The 20,291-nt window shown below is 35.4% G+C and overlaps 1 protein-coding gene across 1 annotated transcript in view; it reads right to left on the bottom strand.

The window, feature by feature from the left end:
• The window catches only part of ATP2B2 (ATPase plasma membrane Ca2+ transporting 2), a 433,349-nt gene that overhangs the window by 16,998 nt on the left and 396,060 nt on the right, over positions 1–20,291 (bottom strand). Inside the window, exons 21-24 of the mRNA XM_082322150.1 lie at positions 12,809–13,022; positions 10,633–10,844; positions 7,650–7,757; positions 3,613–3,795 (exon numbers count right to left, since the gene is read on the bottom strand). Coding sequence (XP_082178276.1) covers positions 3,613–3,795; positions 7,650–7,757; positions 10,633–10,844; positions 12,809–13,022 — 717 coding nt within the window. The remainder of the gene's footprint in view (positions 1–3,612; positions 3,796–7,649; positions 7,758–10,632; positions 10,845–12,808; positions 13,023–20,291) is intronic.

Below are 20,291 nucleotides of genomic sequence, written 5' to 3'. Positions count from 1 at the left end.
TGCTAGCTTTTTATCTAACTTCAACACCACTTGCCAGGAGTAACTTTCATTGCTATAAGGATTGCATTGGTTCAAGAGAAAAGTTTTAATGCAGGAAGGAAGGGAAAGAAAATGCAGTTCAGCACCTCTATGTATGTTTTAGTATCTAAAGAGGAATAATCTTTTTTCAGTAGCAGTTAACATGGCACCTGTATATTTTTAAGTTTTTGCTTTTATTCTCAAAACATTTCTGGACAGTTGTTTCCCACCTTAAGCAGATAAAGCAAACTGAATTACAGGATGAACAAAGCAGAAGAGGAAAGAATCAGGCCCAGTGTTGTAAAAATCTGACACGTAGCTTGAAAAGTTTTCAAATCTCCACACTTCACAGTTTTTCCATACTCAAATGCGAGGTAACTAGAGAAACTTTTCAGTATACAATTAAAAAAGATGCAATGATTTTTGGTTATTACTCAGATTACGCAGTTTTGCCTGGAAGTGAACTTGCTGAACTTTCCAATGGCTATTAGATCTGCCAATATGGTATGATCAGTCTTGTCTCTTCCTTTAGAATGATGAATTTGTGAGAACTGCAACAAAGACCTGGAAAACATTGCTGAAAACTAGCAGAGGTTGAAAAGTCCTGTCTTTTATGCAATTTGAGACCACCTTTATATCTTTCTGAAACTTGCATAACTAAGAAGAGTTATTTGTGAAACTTCGCGTGTTGGTGGTCTTCTGATAGAGCTATCCAGTAAGTAAACACTCTTCCATTCAGAGAAGGAGAACATGCATCCATCCAGAGAAGCCCTATAGTATATTTATAAGACAACAAAATATCTAAATGAACAAAAGTAGACAACAAAAGAAAATCAGAAGTAGATAGCCAGTCTCTTTGACTTAGTTATGTGCATTTTTCATACACCCTTCTTTAAAGTAAATTCATGCATGTCTTCATAGAAATATGTCTAACATTTCAGTATGAAGAATCAACAGTGGAAATCCTTTCTCTGGTGTCTAGGTTTGAACCCTCTGTTTTGAGAGGGCAGGAAAAAGAAAAAATGTCTTTAGTACTGCAAAGTTTTTGTCAGTTTGGATGAGTTTTTATTGGAGCATTACAAGGGGGATGTGTCAGTTATCTGGAAAAAAAAAAAACTATCGTAGATTCTTTATAACTGTTTTAGGAGTGAAGGCTTTTGTTGAATGCTGTGGCTATCTGTGCAATAATGACTGAATAGAAAGTAAGGAAAAATAAAGATAATCTAATATACAGCACAAGTGTATAATGGTGGAAACTCATCTTGTTAGGATCTGAATGATCAATCTAGTCATGAGTCTAGAGTTTATTCCTAATCTTACTGTCATCCTCATCTATATATAAAGTGAGGGGATGCTCTACCTTCTTCTTCCGCATCTCCAGAAGTGCATTAGACATCAGAGGATTCTTGCAAATCCTCCAGCTCCCCAAGGATGCTACAGACATCCTCATCTTCTTCCATCAACTCTTCTTTAGCTGGCTTCCTGAGAAATGTAGTACAAGTGTATGAATTCATTTGGATGGGCCACAACACACAGCGCATCAAAATGCACTCAACTCAAGGTCCATCCAACAATGGATCTAATTTGACCTGCATATAAGTTCATCACTCTCCAGTGGACACCTTGGAACTATTTTTGAATCTGTTGGACCATTTTCTTCTTTCACTATCATTCCACAGATGTGAAACGGATGTAAAATTCAAAGTCACTGAATAAACAAAATGAGAAAAAAATCACAGAGGCCTCTTGGCAGGAAAGAAACAATACATCCTACTGAAGATATTTCTACAACTAAGAGCAGAAAGGAAACTAAGACGATGGATGTTAGCAAAGAAATATAATTAATGTTCATTCTGTTTTAAATAGTATAAAAGAATAAAAATTTATCTGTGAATTAAGTGGACAAAGATATGCAGAACTAAAAGCTACCTCTCAGACTAGAAAAAGAACTGAAAGGATGTAATTTGCTTTTTTGTGCTTGTAGTTGTTTACACTCACCACAACCAGAAAGACATCCTGACAGAAATGCCAACAGACAACACTCCTCCTACAGCCATCAGGAAGAAAAGAATGCACATTTAGAGGTCTCCTTTTCATAAAGATCACCATTACCTGGGCACTTGTTTGTCACCTTTATACTGTGACAATTTGAATTTTCTCTAATGATGAGTGCTCCTGACTCAACAGAGTCAAGACACACAACCTCAAAGCTGAAGATCCGTATTTAATTACTTACCACAGAACCTTGGGAATTTACCCAAACCCTTAATGTCTCTAACAAGTTTCCACTCTCTTGCAGATGCACTAAAGAGACCTAACTGTCCTAGTTTCAGTTAACTGCTTTCCCTCATTTTTTCTAAAATGCATGGCTGCATCTCTTTCTCCAGAAAAAAAACATTTATCAATTTGTAGATGGGAAAGTACTGTTTATCTTGAATGAAGACAAAAATCAAAATCTTCTGAGATAAAAATAAAGATTCTTTAAAGAAAAAAATATTTTTCTTAATTATTCACCTCTTTTTCTTGTAAGCATCATGTAAAACATTCACATCTGATATGGCAATTACATATCTGTCCTTCAGAGCTGCTCTCTTCTGCAAGCTAGCACAAATACTTGATCTTAGAAAGATCAAGTAGAGAGCATGAGAGTGCTATAAGACATGCTACTTCACTGCAATGAAAAAGGCAAAATAGTTCAACTAATTTTTTAGTGCTGCAGGACAAACTTTACTAGATATCTGAATCTGTACTATATTTAGCATCATGATTCAGTGCAAATATTTATTATATTAAAAAATGCCATGGATTTTTGTATTTAGCAAAAGTTGGGTTTTCTTAAAATAAAAAGATGGATATTTCCGAGAAATCATCCATAGTAGCCAACACATACATTTCAATATTTATTTATATTCAATATTTATATTATGGATGCTTAGGCCCTTTAAATAAATAAATAAATAAATAGATAAATAAATAAATGAAATAAATCCAGAATCACATTTTTCATTACCTAATAGGAAAGAAAACCAATTCCTTTTAATCATGAGATATATATATATACACACACACACACACATGGTAGTGCCAGAATTTTTTTTTTTTTTTTTTTTTTTTAAATCAAACTTGAAACTTCATACTTCATACTTCAGACTCAACAATTTAAATTATTCTGTTATTGCAGAAGTGGCAGCAAAAATATTTTTTTGATCAAATAAAACAGTATGTTTTAGAAAGCTTTCATAACATTTTGCTAGCCATTGTCACAACTAGCATTTTCCAAGTAGCATTACTCCATGAGCTGTCATCGCTGAAGTAGAAAGAAAAGTCCATTCACATCAGTCTCAAAAAAAGTATTCCTATTTTTGCATATTATCATTTCATAATCTTTTCACTTTATCTCTTCTGCTAAACACACACACATTTGTTCAGTTCACCTATTTTACTTTTTCACGTGTTCCTCCTTTGAAAACAGGAAAGCAATTAACAAGTACCATGGTTCATACATACAAACACTCTGTGGCTTTCCTTATCTTGCCTTGATCAAAGATAAGCATTTTTTTTTCTCGACCATGTCGGCATTTACTTTTAGCATACCTGGGTTTGGATTCTGTTGAGCCCTCTGAACCAGAGAATTTGTCCACGTCGAAGTTCTCTCTCTGCATGATCAATTTCTTCAACGTCTTCATTGAGTTCTTCTTCAGGGACCTCCTCCTTCTCAGTGAGCCTCCCTGCCTCCTTTAAAAACTTTAGCCTACTTGTTGGGATGGTTGCAATGACCTAAAATTATAAAAAAGTACTGAAAACATAAGCCTCATTCAATAACAATAGTATAATAATCTGCTAATTACAAAAGAACACTGGTATTTTAATGAGATCTATAATCTTTCTGGAAAGTTAAGAAAAGCATATTCATAATAATACTTTACACTTATACAACTCTATTTTAGTCCAAAAATACTTAGTTTACTGTGTAAACAATTAGCATTACTTGCATCCTTAAACCACATTGGCAATACATAGCTATGGAGCAAGTTTAAGGCTGGGAAAAATATTGTCCTTTCTCAAAAAACTAAAAGAAGATATAAGTATTTGAACGTAATTATTTAAAGAAAACTTAGCAAGATTGATACTTCTGCAATTAGAGTTTGGGTATGACTCACAGTAATCTAATGTATGTTAACGTGAGCTGAAAATTAGTTGCATCTCATGCTTATAAATCTTCTCACACTACATTAGTTCACGTATTTAGCTTCCCTTTGTTTCAGCAAGTTGAAATGCTTCTCTCAGCATTTATCAAAAATGAGGTTTCTGAAAGGTGTGGGTTTGATGATCTCCCTGTTGGACTTCTTATAGGGCTCTCTCTTATTCTCTGTCCTTATTACTAATAAATTCTGATTAACTCAGCCCCTCTTCTTATTCTGTTTGTCCACCAAAATGATCCTTGGAAGTCATTAATACAGGAGATGGCTAATAATCTTAAAAATTTGCAAATACTGTAGTTAGACAATGTTACAACACAATTATTTTAAATACATTTCAGTGTTACCGTCTTGGGCAGTCATTTTCTCTTTGTTCTGATTTCTTTTGTCAGCTTGAATAAAAATATGGGCAGATGGCTATTTAAACAAGACATTACCTGGAACATATTGAATGCTTTAAAAAAAAAAATCTCCTAGAAAGTTAACTATTAGAATCATTTAGCAAAGAAGTGATGCAATTTTCTTTTCTGTTTGTCTTTGTTTCAGCAGTGAGCAATCACATCTCTGAAGCCCAAATGTGTGAAAGGTGGAGATAGAATCAGACAGTTGCAGGAAAGTTGGTGAGGATATATCTTACAGTTTTGGAAAACTGGAATGGATGTAGTGAAGACAAGTGAAAAGGCACCGAATGTTTTCAGGATGAAAATAAACTGTTGAGTTTGCTGAGGGTCTCCTTGAACTCCATGATCCACAATTCAGCTTTTATTATATTATTTTTGAAGACAGATAAAGAAATGTCAAAAAAAACCAGTTTCTACACTACTACAGAACCTTTTTAAAATGCATTCTGGGGTTTGAAAAACAAGGTGTAAACTTGGAAAATTAATGAATTGGTGTGACACGAACAAAGATAGAACAGAGAAAAAAAGAATAGGAAAGTGCCAATCATTTAAATACTTACTGAAACTCCTTCAGCTTCCCAGCTTTCAAAACACTATAATGTCAGCGCTCTACAGAAAGAAGCTACTTCAGACTGTTTGGTATCTGATGAAACTGATGGCGATAAAGTACTTGCAAGACAGTACACAAAGAAACAACTATATTTGGTAGTGATTCTGTGCGATAGAACATACCTCTCCTTCACAACCTCTCTCAGCCAGGCTGATAGATTCTGCTCTAATTCTTTTCTTAGGGTGTTTACATGTCTTTTTGTCTGTTCATTTGTTTTCCATATCTGCAGACACCTGTCCAGTTCAGGTAATGGCAGACTCAATAGACTGGATGTAGATTAAGGAACTAAATATTATTCCCAGGAAAATTATCGCAGTTCTAAAAAGTGATCAATAATTCTGGAAATGTAACATGAAATATTTTAGAAAGACTTGGTTTTCAAAAGTGATGAGGGCCACCTTTTAGAAAACTGTCCCTCAAAGCATTTCAGATTGGCTTCCTAGAAATTACATCTTAAATCACTTTTAAAAGTGCCAACTTTAACATCTAAACTTGAAAATCTTGATTGGTTTTAGTGGTTCACAAGAACAGCAGGTTCAGGAGACTGATAAAACAAAGGGATAACAAATTTGTGCTGAACTAGAATTAGTCATAGCAGGAGAGAAAAGGCTGAGAAAGAAGAGAAGCACCTCTTCTAAAGTAAGTCTCTCTTACTGTAGAGCTCCATGAAGAGAGGACTTGCCACAGACTGTAAATCATATAAATATGTAAACAATCTATTTTTTTTTTAGCTTGTGTTTTTCTTTTCTGGTCACTAAATACTGATCACAAGAGAAACATTTTTTTTTCCTCTGTATTTGCTTTATGCAAAATTGTAATCTTTTGAATGATAAAATTGTTGAGGTATTCCAATACCAGTTTTAATTTAATGGCTAGGCTCTTGCAATAAGGCTTGGGCAACTATGCCCATCTTTAAATTGAAAACAAATGCTGATATTATTCTTAGTTTTCAGTGGTTATGTAATAACCACGTATAACAAAATTTAGAAGCCAAACAGTACATTGATCAAAGGCTGTGGGAAATTCTTCACACCTGAATGATCTAATAAAACAGATAGGATTTTTCTCCCTTTCCCTGCTTTTCTTCCCCCCTCCCAAAGTTGGTATTTTCCAATCAGTTGAAAACAAATCTTTTCTTTCCAAGAATTACCAAAGTGATTTCAGGTCTTCCTCCTGCAAAGTCATAAATCAAATCCCATCTTCAGGTAATAATTACAGTAGAACAATCTAACAGTGGTGGTTTTCAGCAACATCTACATTAAAAGCTGTTATGACTCTGAGTTTATTTCTTAAAAAAAATCTGAGGCCCAAATGTCCAAAAAGTTATTTTTTTCCATAAGAGAACAAATTATCAGTTTTGAAAGCTAGCATCTATTCATTACAATTCCATCAGAACCATTTCAGTATTCAATTACAGTTGGCAATTTCTTGCCTGTTTCTTCATAGTGGCAAACTAGTTGATCTATATGTATCTTTACATCTGAGAGGCAAAATGTAACTTCACTTTTTTTTTTTTTTTACTCTGACAGGTGGCATCAACTTGAATACATTAATAATGTATTCAAAGATGAAAAAAATTAACATTATTATTAACTTTTCAATATGTGTTTGTACATAAAAGAATAATGTAATATTTTAACAATATTGATTGTATCTGTATTATTACTTCCAGGCAGATAATCACATAACTTATTTAATTATCTCATTAACACTTGTTTTTACATCTATATATAATTTTATATTAGCTAATGATGACACAAGATGTAGCAGAATTTTTTAAATGACACATGAATTAAAATGCACTTTTCTGCAACTATTATAGGAAAAAATCCTTTTTCTTTCACCCCCTCTTCCACCCTTCACACACAGAAGTAGGTGGATGACTGCAGGTGTATATTAAATGCACTGGACTTGGTCCTACGCCAGTTACAAGGCTACCACAGATTGACAGAATGGCAGTTTCAGCAAGGGCATGAGTGTGTTGACATAGAGCTGGAACTTCTTTTCACTTTCAAAAATTTGCCATGGCTGAACATACACATGCTACATTGGGTACTCTATTGCAGGGAAGGTTACAGTGCATTTGTCCTTACTATACTTTTTTTTTGTGACTAGGTTATGAATCAAACATCTTTCATGAAAAAGCCTAACTGAAGAAGACTTTGGTGATAGCATGCCCTGCTTAGGGAAAGAAAAGATATGAAAATTAACAAAAATCAAAAGGAACACTGGGATAAATTATCCTGACTACTATATCTATTCTTGAAGTACTTGGAGAGCACCCTGTATTTCAATGTGTGCTAAATATGACGTTGTGAGAGATCAAGGAAACAACAGTGTAGTAGGATTATGAGCACTATCAGATCTTTGATTGGTTTATAAAAACAAAAGAAAGCAAGCTGCATATTCCTGAATGCTTACCTGACCCCATACAAGTTCTCCTAATCCAATAAATACACACCACATCCACTGGTCAAGCTGCAGGGGAGAACAGCTAAACGGTTTCCCCCCAAACTGGACAATTACTATCTACAAAGATAAGCAGAGAAGAAAGGGGGTAAATATTTTCTGGGTAAAAAACAAAACAAAACACTCCCCCCAACCTGCCCCCCCCCCCCCCAAAAAAAAAAAACAACTTTCAGTCATATTTTACATGAGATGTTACTTTGTGTTTCTACACAGTACAGCTCTGCTGGTTTGATTCCAACATATTTTACCAATAAAATAGTCAAATGTATTATTAACAATCTATTGTTTAGTGGACTGAATCCAAAGAGCACCGAAAATCAAAATACTATCTTATATTCCAAATGCATCATTTGACACTCTTAGGTGGCACGAAGTCAAGCTACCAGAAGTACATTTTTGGAACCCATCCAGCAAAAGCTGCAGAATCTCGCTCACTAAAAATCAAACCACACAAACTTATGCACCCTGAATTAAAGGTCAGAAAAAAACATACCAGTTCAGACTAAGCCTTCCATAGCCTCATATCTAACAAGAGTCATATATGAATGCCAAGGAAGAAAGAAAACAGGACTGTCCCCATATATTCTCCCAGCTTCTGAGTCTTCTCAGCTGGGGATATGTTCACCCTGAAGTAGTTTATTTTGGACTGTCCATTGCATGAGAGATTTTTCGCTCTGATTAACATTTTATTGTACACTTATAGATGTGTTATCATGGATAGACTGATAGTATACCAAAATCTAGTCCTGTTGGAGAAAGAGGGTGGGAAAACCACACACCTTGCAGCAGGATAACCAACATACACAGAATCTAAACAAGTTTCTAAGCCTGATTAGATTGAGAAGCTTTTGCTAACTGAAAATCAGATATTATTAATATTTTTTGTTAGTAGTGCTGCTGCAAAACCAGGGACCTGAAATCACAAGCCAGAGATTTAAACTGTCAAAGGCTGCAAAACCAAGTTCAAATTTGTCCAGTCTAAGATACAAAATAACACTAATACATAAAGCAGTTGCTTTCCTGTGTGAGTGAATAAACACAAACTATGAACACAAACTCATTCCATGTGAAGTGCAAATACACAGAAAGAAGGAAGGGGACAGAGAATGGAAGGCAATGGATAGGAAGTGGGAAAATGATTGGACAGAGTAAGGAAAAAGGAGGAGACAAAACAAAAATTGTGAATATGATGCTAACATTATAAGAAATTACAACTCCACATTGAGAAATTTCTAAATGCTATATGGTATGTATGGCATATTTTAATTCATCTTCCTTCACTGTGAAAATTATTTGTTTATTCTGAAAGCAGAGAAAGGAATTAAAAAAATAAAAGAAAACTATTGCTTGTCTGAGGACAGGAGTGGTAACTACCCTTTTATTTCTCAAGCTGTTGTAGCTCTCACAGAAGCACTTTCTGATCCTTATCAAGCATGCATTGTAATAATCTCCGTATTTTTTACTTTGAAAATTTGGCCACTGCTGTTGCCTATTTTCTTTTTGAAGGGGTTCAGGAGGAGGACTAAACTAAACTAATAGTTAATGGAACTATTGCACTTCATACAAAGATGAAATATCAAAACTAATTAGTCTGTACTGCACAAAAAGCGTAGTAAATAAATATGGAACTAAGAAAGTTTTAAATACAAAATAAAAACACTTCTGTAATGTCCCATATCCATCTACATAATCCAAGCTCCTGAGAAAATAATTTTCTCTTTAGAATAAAATGCTTGGCTCGCACATCCAGCTGTTAAAAACACACAGCCAAAATAATAAATGCTTTTCTGACATTGCTTCAGCAAGCAACATCATACAAAGCTATATTCCCACCATGTAATAAACAAAGTGGAAAATTAATAGAAAGATTAGCCTTCTGTTGTCCCAAGAAGAATTACCTCATTTTAAAATAAGAGACTTAAAAGCAAGAGTCACAGGCCAAGTACTTTTCTGCTACAATGTCCTTTTTGATTCACTGTCAGGGTGCAAACCTAGTGTTTTGAACTGTGCACTTAAGTATTTCAGCTCTTAGGAAAGCAGGGAGGAGTGAGTAAAATCAGTGGCTGATTCAGAAATGTGGCTAGCAGCCAGATGACACTTTTTCTTCAGCCAGACAACTGAGTACAGTAATGCCTAGAATTAAGAAAACATCCTCAAACATTATCCATGATAAAAAAAAAAAAAAAAAAAGATATTATTGTAAATTTGTCAGGCCTCTCCTTAAGGCATTTTATTTCATGGTAGTAAACCCACGTTTTTGAACTAGCTGTTAAAGACCATTTTTATCAAGTTCTACTATCAATCACTGGTGTCCTTTCTCCCGTATTTAGTTTATTGAGTGGTTCCCCTTTCCTGCTTCAAACCACTATAGGCCAGATTCAAATAGCTCTATCTTCCTCCTTACTCCTTCCATGAGAAAGGCCCCAATACTGATAGCTGCCAGGATGCCACTGCAGAATTGAGCAATAATGTCAAGATAGAAATAGCTCACCTCTACCGAGAACATCAAGTAGCATTTGGCAGCGGCATTTAACCTCAGAATAGATCAGTGTTAGCTATTTGAAGGCCCATTTGTCTATTCACGGAGTAGTAAATTCATGTAAAATGCTTTGTTGCTATTGTTTGGCATATTATTTAATAATTTCTTCTAAAAGACCCAGTTACAACAGCAACAAATCATGATAGTTGTTATTATTGTACATCTTCAGATTGATTTAAGATTTGACCTAGTTACAATGATCAAAATTTATGCTGTATTAGTACGGCTACATAACGTTTTCCATTATCGACACTTGTATTGATTGAGATAATATGTGAAATATTAAATACTATTAAGTGTGCATCCTACAGTATTTAGATTTCAAAAAAACACACAGAAATAAACCTTAAGGTAAATTTCTGATGAGTAGTTACTAATTCTTGCCCAAACCATTACCTGAATAGCAAATGTACCCAGTACAATAGTGCAAAAAATAGGATTTCTGAAGATGCCATCAAACACATTTCTTTCACCGTGGATTTTCCGTGCGTTGATTTCATTGAAAAGCTGCATCATGACAAAGGTGTTGAAGATAATGGTGTAATGCTCTGAAGGAGGAGAGTGAAGCGGTGCATTCCTCCCACTGTCAATCTTAAACATTTTCTCACCTAGGTATAAGAGAAAAATAAAGGTTTCCACTAGAATAAATTAATCAAACTTAAATTTATATTTCCCATATTTGCTTTAGCTAGTTGCCTCCTGTGCTCTGCTTTACCAGCTTTCTTTCTGCACTTACTATAATATAGGCAGAATTTATAACACCAGTGAGCAAAAGACATCTAAACTTCCCGAGCAAGAAGCTTCTCAAATGATGACTTCTATCTAATAACTCAGTATACCTACAAAAATAGTTTTCAGTAGTAGTTTTCCTCTAACCAAGTAGTAATTATTCTAAGTCGTCAATTCCTTCTGATGTACTGAGCACTTGAGACCATTGACAGTATGTTCGCAATTTTCTACAATAATTAGACGCAACCACTCTTCAGCAGTTTTCACCCATTTGCTAATCCAGTATGGCTTAACTCTTGACAAGCATTCAAGGATATTAATGATGAAAACCACAGACATTCCTGGTTTTAAATAGATTTGGTTTTGATCATTCTGCTTGTCTGCTTTGAAAGCACACCATCAGGCATTGCTCTTTATTTTGATAATTTGATCCGACCAATACAAAAAGCAAGATACAACCCATGATGAGTAACTGTAAAAATGAGGTAAGTTTTGAAAAGATACCTGCACCTGGGTGACCTCTTTTCTTACAGAATCATAGAATGATTTGGGTTGGAAGGGACCTTAAAGACCATCTAGTCCAATCCCTCTGCCATGGGCAGAGACATCATTCAGCAGATCATGTTGCTCAAAGCCCCATCCAACCTGACCCTGAAAACTTCCACTGATGGAGCATCCACAGTTTTTCTGGGCAACCTGTTCCTGCGTCTCACCACTCTCATGGTAAAAAAATTTTTTCCTTATGTCCAAACTTACCCGCTTTCAGTTTAAAACCGCTGCCCCTTGTCCTGTCACTACAGGCCTTGGTAAAAAGTCTCTTTCTGTCTTTCTTATAAGCCTCGTTTAAGTATTGAAAGGCTGCAATAAGGTCTCCCCAGAGACTTCTCCTCTCCAGGCTGAACAACCCCAACTCTCTCAGCCTTTCTTCACAGGTGAGCTGTTCCAGCCCTCTGATCAGTTTTGTGGCTCCTCCTCTGGACCTGCTCCAAGTCTTTCTTGTACTGGGGACACCAGAACTGGATGCAGTACTCCAGGTGGGGTCTCACAAGAGTGGAGCAGAGGGAGAGAATCACCTCCCTGGACCTACTGGCTATATTTCTTTTTATGCAGCCCAGGATATGATTGGCTTCCTGGGCTGCAAGTGCATATTGCCAGCTCATGTCCAGTTTTTCATCCACTTCCTTATACACAAAGTTTACAGATAACATACAGTTATTGAAAGAGGCCTTGTCTTAAAGTAAGGATGGGGCATTCACGTGAAAGTGTAAATAATGAATGAAATAAGAGTAAATACTGATTATTTGCTTATCTATACTAAAGATCAGCATTATTTCTTGACTATGGCAAACATTTTGCCCACGATTAGAGCTTCTCCAGATATTGGTAAAACGGATCTTCATTTTTGCTGTGTGTTTTTTTTTTGTTTTTTGTTTTTTTTTTTAATTTGTTGTTACATGCCTACTAAAGATGAAAAGTCTCAGAATGAAATTTCAGTATAGAAGAAGCAGGCTAGATACTCAGATTAAAATGTAATCTGCTATGCTATGTCTTAACATAAACTTCTGCCAAAGCCTAAACCTACATCTTTTAGGAGCCAAAAAAGCTCACTGAGGCCCTTCCCAATGTAAACAACACAAGAAAGGTGACTAAATCCCTCTATTGCATCTGTTCTGTTTCCCCTACTATTTCTGTTCCCATTAAACAGCTCAGCCCTGCTAGCTGTTTAATTATGACAGACTTAATATATGTGCATTAAGTGGTTACATTTAAAGCATTTTGATGTGTCAGGCTACAAGACCTAGATGCTTCTAAACTAAGCAACAAGCCTAACAGACTTTCTTACCGACAAAAAGAAGTGTAAATATGAGAGTAAGTTGGTAAACAGCATGGCCCAGAATGTTCTTCATCATGGTACGGGATATAAGAGGTTTGTTCCTGCCATATGGCTTTCTTAGCAATAGGGCTTCTGTTGGAGGTTCAGTGGCCAAAGCAAGTGAGGCAAAAGTGTCCATAATTAGATTGACCCACAACATCTGTACAGCCTTTAGAGGAGAGTCCTGTGGAGACAAATTAGAAAGTTACATATTTCCTAGAAAAATAATTGTTGTTAGGTCATTTATTGTGATTTCATTTCTTCCTGTGTGACTGCAAGCAGTGCTGAAGACAGGAGACTGAAATACATGGATCTTTTGGTCTGACCTACTATGGCCTTTCTTATATTTCTTATGCATGACCAGAATCACAGGAAGCACAGTGATATCAGCAAAGATAAATTATTTCTCTACAGTCATTTAAATCAGGAATATTTACAATCACACAAGTTTTATAAAGCATAATATTAATAGTTTATAATACATTTTACAATACCCCCTGGTACTTCATGCATCATGCTTAAATTTTCAGCTGAATTTAGGTAACTAGATAATACAAGTGGGAGTTTCTTTCTGGGAAGAAAAATCATACTGAAACAATCTAAAAAGTAATGTTTCCTTTTACTATAACCTACCTATCTGTTTTTTCAGAAACAGCTTGAAATTGTTAAAAATTTATTAAACAATTATTGAGACATTTTAATACATCTTACTTAAATAAGACCTTTTAAAAACAGTAGTAACAAAAAAAAGCCTGATAGTTGAATTTAAAAAATGTTCTGATACTCATTAAACTATATCAGATGTGCAAAAGTAAGAAAATCTTTACTATTTTACTGGGTAACAGGATAGCATATTTGAAACTACGGAACTGGAAAGAAAAAAAACCCCAACATTACTACTTGTCAGGATGAAGCATTTATTTTCTGAAGCAGATCACCAACCACTAGAAGGAGCTCTTTCCTCACTTAATTCAAGAAAGAGTCTATGGTCATATTAACAGAGGACTTTAGATCATGTTTAAAAAAAACCAAAAGTCAATAAATAAAGCAAACTAACACAGATCTCAGGAGAACTCTAGATGACCATAATAAAGTTTTGATTTGTAATTCATCAGGGCAGTTGTAATGATAGATAGATGCAATTGCTTCAAGGAGCCATATCAGGAAAAATGAAGTTCTTTTTTTGAATCTAACAACCTCCTATCCTTCTAGACTGAATACAAGACAGGCAGCATTAGTAAGGTCTGCTTCCTGTTTCAAATAGATAGTTTTTATTAGGAAAATAGAATCTCAAAAGTAATAAGGTATCAGTATGACAAATTTCATAATGGAAGGGAGTTAATCCTCCCTCCTAAAAAGTGTGAAAGTTGGAAGATCAGACCACTATTTTTATGCATTACATTACCATGGTGCTGCACTAGTGAAGCAAAGAAATTTATGGAACAGCATACAAGTCAAATCAAAGCCAATAAGAACACCTTATGAACTCTGCCCTTTTCTTCAAAGGGTCAAATGTTCGTTTTTAATGAAATATTATATAATAATGAAGGCCAATATCCATTCAGTATCCCAAGGACATATAGAGAACAAGGGTAAATGGTTTGGTCTCTTATAGATCTGGTTTATTTTCCAACTCTCCCTTGAGATAAAATATTACTTCCTCTTGAAAAAGTATTTTTAACACCCTTACATTTGCACAAATTTTGATACATTTTATTTATAAAAAAATACTAATTTTTGGCTTATTTAAAGGAATGGAGAAAAGCAACCTACTATTTCTAAGTCTTACAGGTTGGCTACATCAGGGTAGAGAGAAAGATTAGCATTAATAGATTCTTGACCTCTTGGTTATGGGTTGCATTAACTGGGCTTAGCTGGAGAGTTCAGCTCACTCACTTGATAGGCAGCTGCAGAAACGGGCAACGCCCTTGTCTTCAGAGGTCGCTAAAAAACTAAAAGCAATCAGGACAAACTTCGTTCCAAATTGAGATCTCATTTATTTTTATTAATACTAATGGCTTAAACAAGGAGACTACTTGCACTAAAAGCAGTTTGTTGCTAGGGCTCAGAGACCTTAGACTTGGACATAGTATATAGAGAAAAGGGAAAACATGTTTTCTACTGAAGAATTTTCCTTGTCATATTCTTACCTGTCTAATTAATAAGTTTTCTCGAGAAACATTTTCTACTTTGAGATGTTACATTAGCTGAATTTTCGCTTCATGCGCTGACTTCTATGTCAATAAAACTGAATTTGTCTGTTACGCTTAATAAATAGAGTCAAATATTCAGGTGTCTATCAGAGCCTGACATATTCCTAGCATAACGAAAAGTCAGATTATTTCAGTCTCTCAATCACACAACTGTAATTGGCAGTCATCAGTTTTGGCAACAACATGTTCTCACCATTTCACACTGCCAATCACCTTGGGTGGCTATGGTGCCCCTAATAATTATCTATTATTGGCAGTGCTACACTGTTCAGTCAAGTGTGAAAGCTCATTCTAAGCTGAAGCCAAAACATTAAATACACATTAGTCTGGGCAGGCAGTGGAATGAAATTTCCACTGCAACTCTATCTGATTTGTGATTAGTTGGTGGAAACTGAGGAAAACAGTATTGGCTAAGGAGCTTAGTCTTCCATTACAGATTTTAGTCACTTATGCAAGTGGGATGCAAATTCAATGTTCTTTTCACTGCATTTTAGCCACTAACTGACTAGCTAATAATTCTTAATTCACTTTCTGAAAACTTTGGGGATGAAAGCTGTTCAAACTGCAAACCACCCAAATTGACCACTTATTTGTCAAATTCCTTTCTACTTGACCTTGGAATAGGTTAGCATTGGCCTAGAGGTAAAAGGAAAATGTCCCTTAAATCAAGTGATGTTACACTTCATCTTGGAAACACTTAAAAGTACAAATCACCAAAGGCTGGAAATAAACTACAAATCTTTTGTGACATGCAGAGCCTCACAAATTTTAGAGCTTGTTACTTTGGATTTAGATGACAAACTGTAACGGAATGAAAAGGTATTTTCACCCTTACCTCTTTACTCCCACTTGTCACAGAACATATGCATGGATTCATAAAAATGAGCATTTCTGGTAGGTTAACTTTATATACATTAATGCAAAAAAACGTCAGACCTCACTTCTGCTGCTAGATCACACTGTCTACTAATTGTATGGAAGTGGTGTCCTCAATTCTATTTCCATGCCTCTAAGCCTTCCCAAAACAAAGCTAAACAGTACATACTTTTATTTTATATTATAGCTTTTTCAAATTTGCCAATGCTATTATTTTAGGATTTGCCAAATACAGTTCCGCAGTAAAACATTATAACCATGTAAATTACTGCCTTATACATGTAAGTATAGATCATCCTCATTTTTTGAACAAGATCTGTAAAAACAATAAGTGATTCATGCGGTAGTTCACTGCTACAGTGCTTTTTAATTAACATTTAATTTTCCAAACATAATGTCCTATAGAGTCACTGTTTTCAGTTCCTAATGGCTGCTAAAACATTAAGTCTTTCTCAAAGTACAAGAATAATAATTTGAATGTAAAATGCTAAAACACAGTCTTTGTCTTCTCTTTCTTTAATGCAACCATTTTGAATAGTTACATTGCCTTAACAGTTGGAGACACAGACAAAATTTGGCATGGAGATAAACCTGCTAGCTTTATAGTTCCAGTAAAAAAAATATTTCCCTTTGACTGAACTGCATTTTAAAATCTTTTTTTTGTACATACTCAGATTATTTTTAACAGCTCCAAACATAATGACCTAATATTTTCTTGGTACTGTATGCATGCTGGGGACAGGGAATAGGATGAACCTTCTGGCTTTGTAAGGCACTTATAGAACTCTATATGATACCTAGAGATGTGGAGCAACGACTCATTTGAAGTACAAAATTCACAATAATTGTTGGCAGAGCTCCAAAGAAGAACCCTTACTGAGTCAGTCAAAGGCTCTGCAAAAATGTTATTCAGAGAACCAAGTCGAAATATAAGAGTTTATATCTCATAAATCCACTGGAAAAAGAAATTATTGTTTTAACCTGAGTAATGGTTGCTAAACAGAAAGGACAATTATATGCAAACTGATCAATATAATCACACCCTGATCATTTTAGAAGTATGTATCAGGCAACAAAGAGAGAAGAAAGCAAGAGGTAAATTAATTAGATTAATTGAAAGATAAGGTGAATTAATACAGCTTAGCCACATTGTGCCACACAAACTGCACTGACATGGGACTAGCGGAAATAATAGTTGTGATCTCATTGGTGGGTGCTATGTACACATTGGACACAAAATTAAGAGCACTCAATTAAAGTGTGTGACACTGATTCATCTTTTCATCAGAGATTTCTTCAAGCTTGGTTTTCTTGTATGACCTAGATCTCAGAGTGCTTTACATAATTACAGAATCACAACACAGAAGTTCATTATTAGTTGAAAATTCAGAACTCTTGGCTTATACATTGAGCTGCTGGACTCTGAAACAGGGCCCAATGTAAGTTAGATCCCTGTGAGGGGCAGCTTAGTTTTGGCAGCAGCCACACTAAGCTTGCCAACAGGTTACACTGTATCTGTAGTTCCTATGCTGCTTAGAATATGATTTCTGTCACCTTAACATGACTTCGTGCTGGGACCCATGACAGAGAATAGCAAATGACCATTTGCATTGGTCCCACTTACTCTGCATAGTAACTTCTTTAATAGCCCACTGCTACTCTTTTATAATCCTCATATAACATTGGAATAGCATGTAGCGTCACGTACACTTTGTACATGTAGTTAAACATGTACTGAAACAGCAAACCAGGACAAAATAGAAATAGTAGATATAGTAGATATTCTAACAGCAGCATCTTGCTGAAGCAGGCATTGTGTAGACAAATTATAAAATAATCTTTGCTCAGAATTAACAGAATTAAGCTAAACAGTAGTTCCCTGGCGTGGAATTGTCAAGGACACTGGTCTTATGTATTTGAGAAGAAAAGCAGCAGATTCTTAAAATGGCCACTAAAGGTCACAGGTTCTACCTAATATTTTTCTTAAGCCTCTCCATGGCACTCCTAACGTGCTCTGGACCAAACAAATCGGCTCCTATTTGGCAATGCATTTGCTGGGTACTCCTTGGACGTCTAGTTTCACTCACAACAGTACTCACACAGTTGGACCCTTTCATTAATATAGAGCTGCTGTGGTTTCAGTAGGAGTCCTGCAGTGATATGACCACATACACATATTTACATGTACACTGATGCAATTGCAAGATCAAGACTGAATAAAATTAAGTCTATTTAGTTGCAAAGCACAAGCCAAGTGTTAAAAAAAACAGTCAAAACACATATTTTATCATCTTTGTACTTCCTTTAAGCACTAACAGTAGAAACACCAAAAAGAGTAGGTAAGCGTAAAAGAAGCTTCATATTCAAAGCATCCCAGTATGCTGGTTCTGAATTGCAGAACAGATTGTTTGAGAGGTGACATTAAGAAGCATGAAAGAAATATTACTACCTACATAGAATTTTTCTTATTCTAGATTTCATGAAATATCACCTAAAGGATAGCCTGTGTAATATTCATTAGCCTGAATATTAATTGTGGACTAAAATTATATTCTGTGTGTCAAAGAAAGCCAAACTGACTACCTAAAAGCAAAGTAAAATTGAGTCCATTGTGACCTTCTTTATATTCTTTTTGAAGGTCACAGAAAGCTGTGTTGCCTTTTGGAAACTATAGATTTTAGCTTCACTTGTTTGTTAAGAACTTAAAAGTTTCAGTCAAAATAGTAATTTAAGACCTGTGTACAGTTTTGAAGACTTAGATCTATATCTGTGCACCTAGCCTGTTGTATGCAAGATTTTTTTGTTATATTCATGCATTTTGAACTAGGGCTATTTTCATAGCAACAAGAAGGTACAGTATGTTCTCAAGTGTAATTTTTACTAAAGCTTATGAGCCAAACAAACATAATGCCCTTTCACTGGCTAGAGTCTTTGAGTCAAAGCCTAACATAATAATGTTCATTCGTAAGGCAAGATCCTTCTTGAATGAGACAGAACTGAGAGCTACTTGAGATTAACAGCAGTCAGGCTGTTGAGTGTAAACAGAACTACAATGGAAATAACTGCTACCTTTTTGCTACAATTTCAATTTTAGCTCCTTTCAGATCCCTCCTTTGGATTTGCATTTTTACTGCCAAATTAAGGAATTGCATAAGAGTCTATTTGGACAGAAATACAGGAATTCTAGGAGTTGTACATTAAAACCTGTAAGCAGGTACAATGCACTTGACAGGCCCCAGCTCTTACAGACCATTGGGGCAATATTAATGCACTGGGCCTCTTTCAAATCCTTCTAGAAGCCAATGGAATGATTCAAAGGATGAAGAAAGTTCCAGAATTAAAAAGGGGAGTATGCTTGCACTGATTATGCACTACACATGCACTTAGACTTGATTTAAAAGTCTTCGCACTGATTCAGTAATGTTTAACCTCTTCAAGAATAAAACAGAAATTCCTTACTTAACAAATAGAATATATTTCTCTTCATGCTTTCACAAAGCAATTGAAAAAATGCTGGACATTAACCAAAAAAATTTCACCTTAAATAAATGTTAGCAGGCAGTGACTGAATGTCTATAAAACAGGGTCTTAAAAGGAAGCACTTGCCTCGGTTCCAATTATGGTATTCTTACCATGTTGCTGTTAGCACTTTTTTTCTATATGGTTTTGTACCACTGATAAAAATCCAGGAGGACTGACCTTCCAGACTTCTGTCCCTATTCACATACCTTCTGTTACCAGCAACAATCACTTTACAGCTAAACATTTTCTCAATATGCTTGGAAATATTTCCTAAGGGAAAAGGAAAAGTTATCTAACTTCTGCTGCAACATCAATAATTTTGTCCCATAGCGTAGGCTCAATTGTAACAAGGCATCATCAAGACCTAGGGGCAGCGTGGTAGCGATCTAGCACTTAGCAGCTCGCAATTTTTACTTCTCAGAAAACATGCGAATTGAGGTTTCAGTGCTTCCTCCATACAGAATAAAGTAGTTATTTCATTTGCTAAGATCACTTCTACTTGCTTCAAAAACAGCCATTTCTGATTTCTCTAAGAATCCCAGCCCTAGCACCAGCCTTACCTCACTTAGCTCAGAGGAGCTAAATGATGACAGTTGTATCTACCCAGCTGTTGCATGATGCTAGCAGAAGCTGGGAGCCTGCAGATTCCTCATATGCAGTACAAAAAAGGCCTCTAAACATCAGTCAAGGCTTAGGAGAAGTTTGACCTCATGGTTTTGTAAAGGTACCTCGGTTTCTGGTTTCAAGTATCAATTCCATGATTACAATGTAAGTTTACCCTGGAGCAGAGCTAATGACTTATTAATTGTTTTGCTCAGGTGTGCATGAGCTGAAATTTACCT

This window comes from Platalea leucorodia, assembly GCF_965183815.1.
Source record: "Platalea leucorodia genome assembly, chromosome: 9".
NCBI lineage: Eukaryota > Metazoa > Chordata > Aves > Pelecaniformes > Threskiornithidae > Platalea > Platalea leucorodia.
Note: the sequence above shows the minus strand (reverse complement) of the source record. Positions and strands in the feature narration are given on the sequence as shown.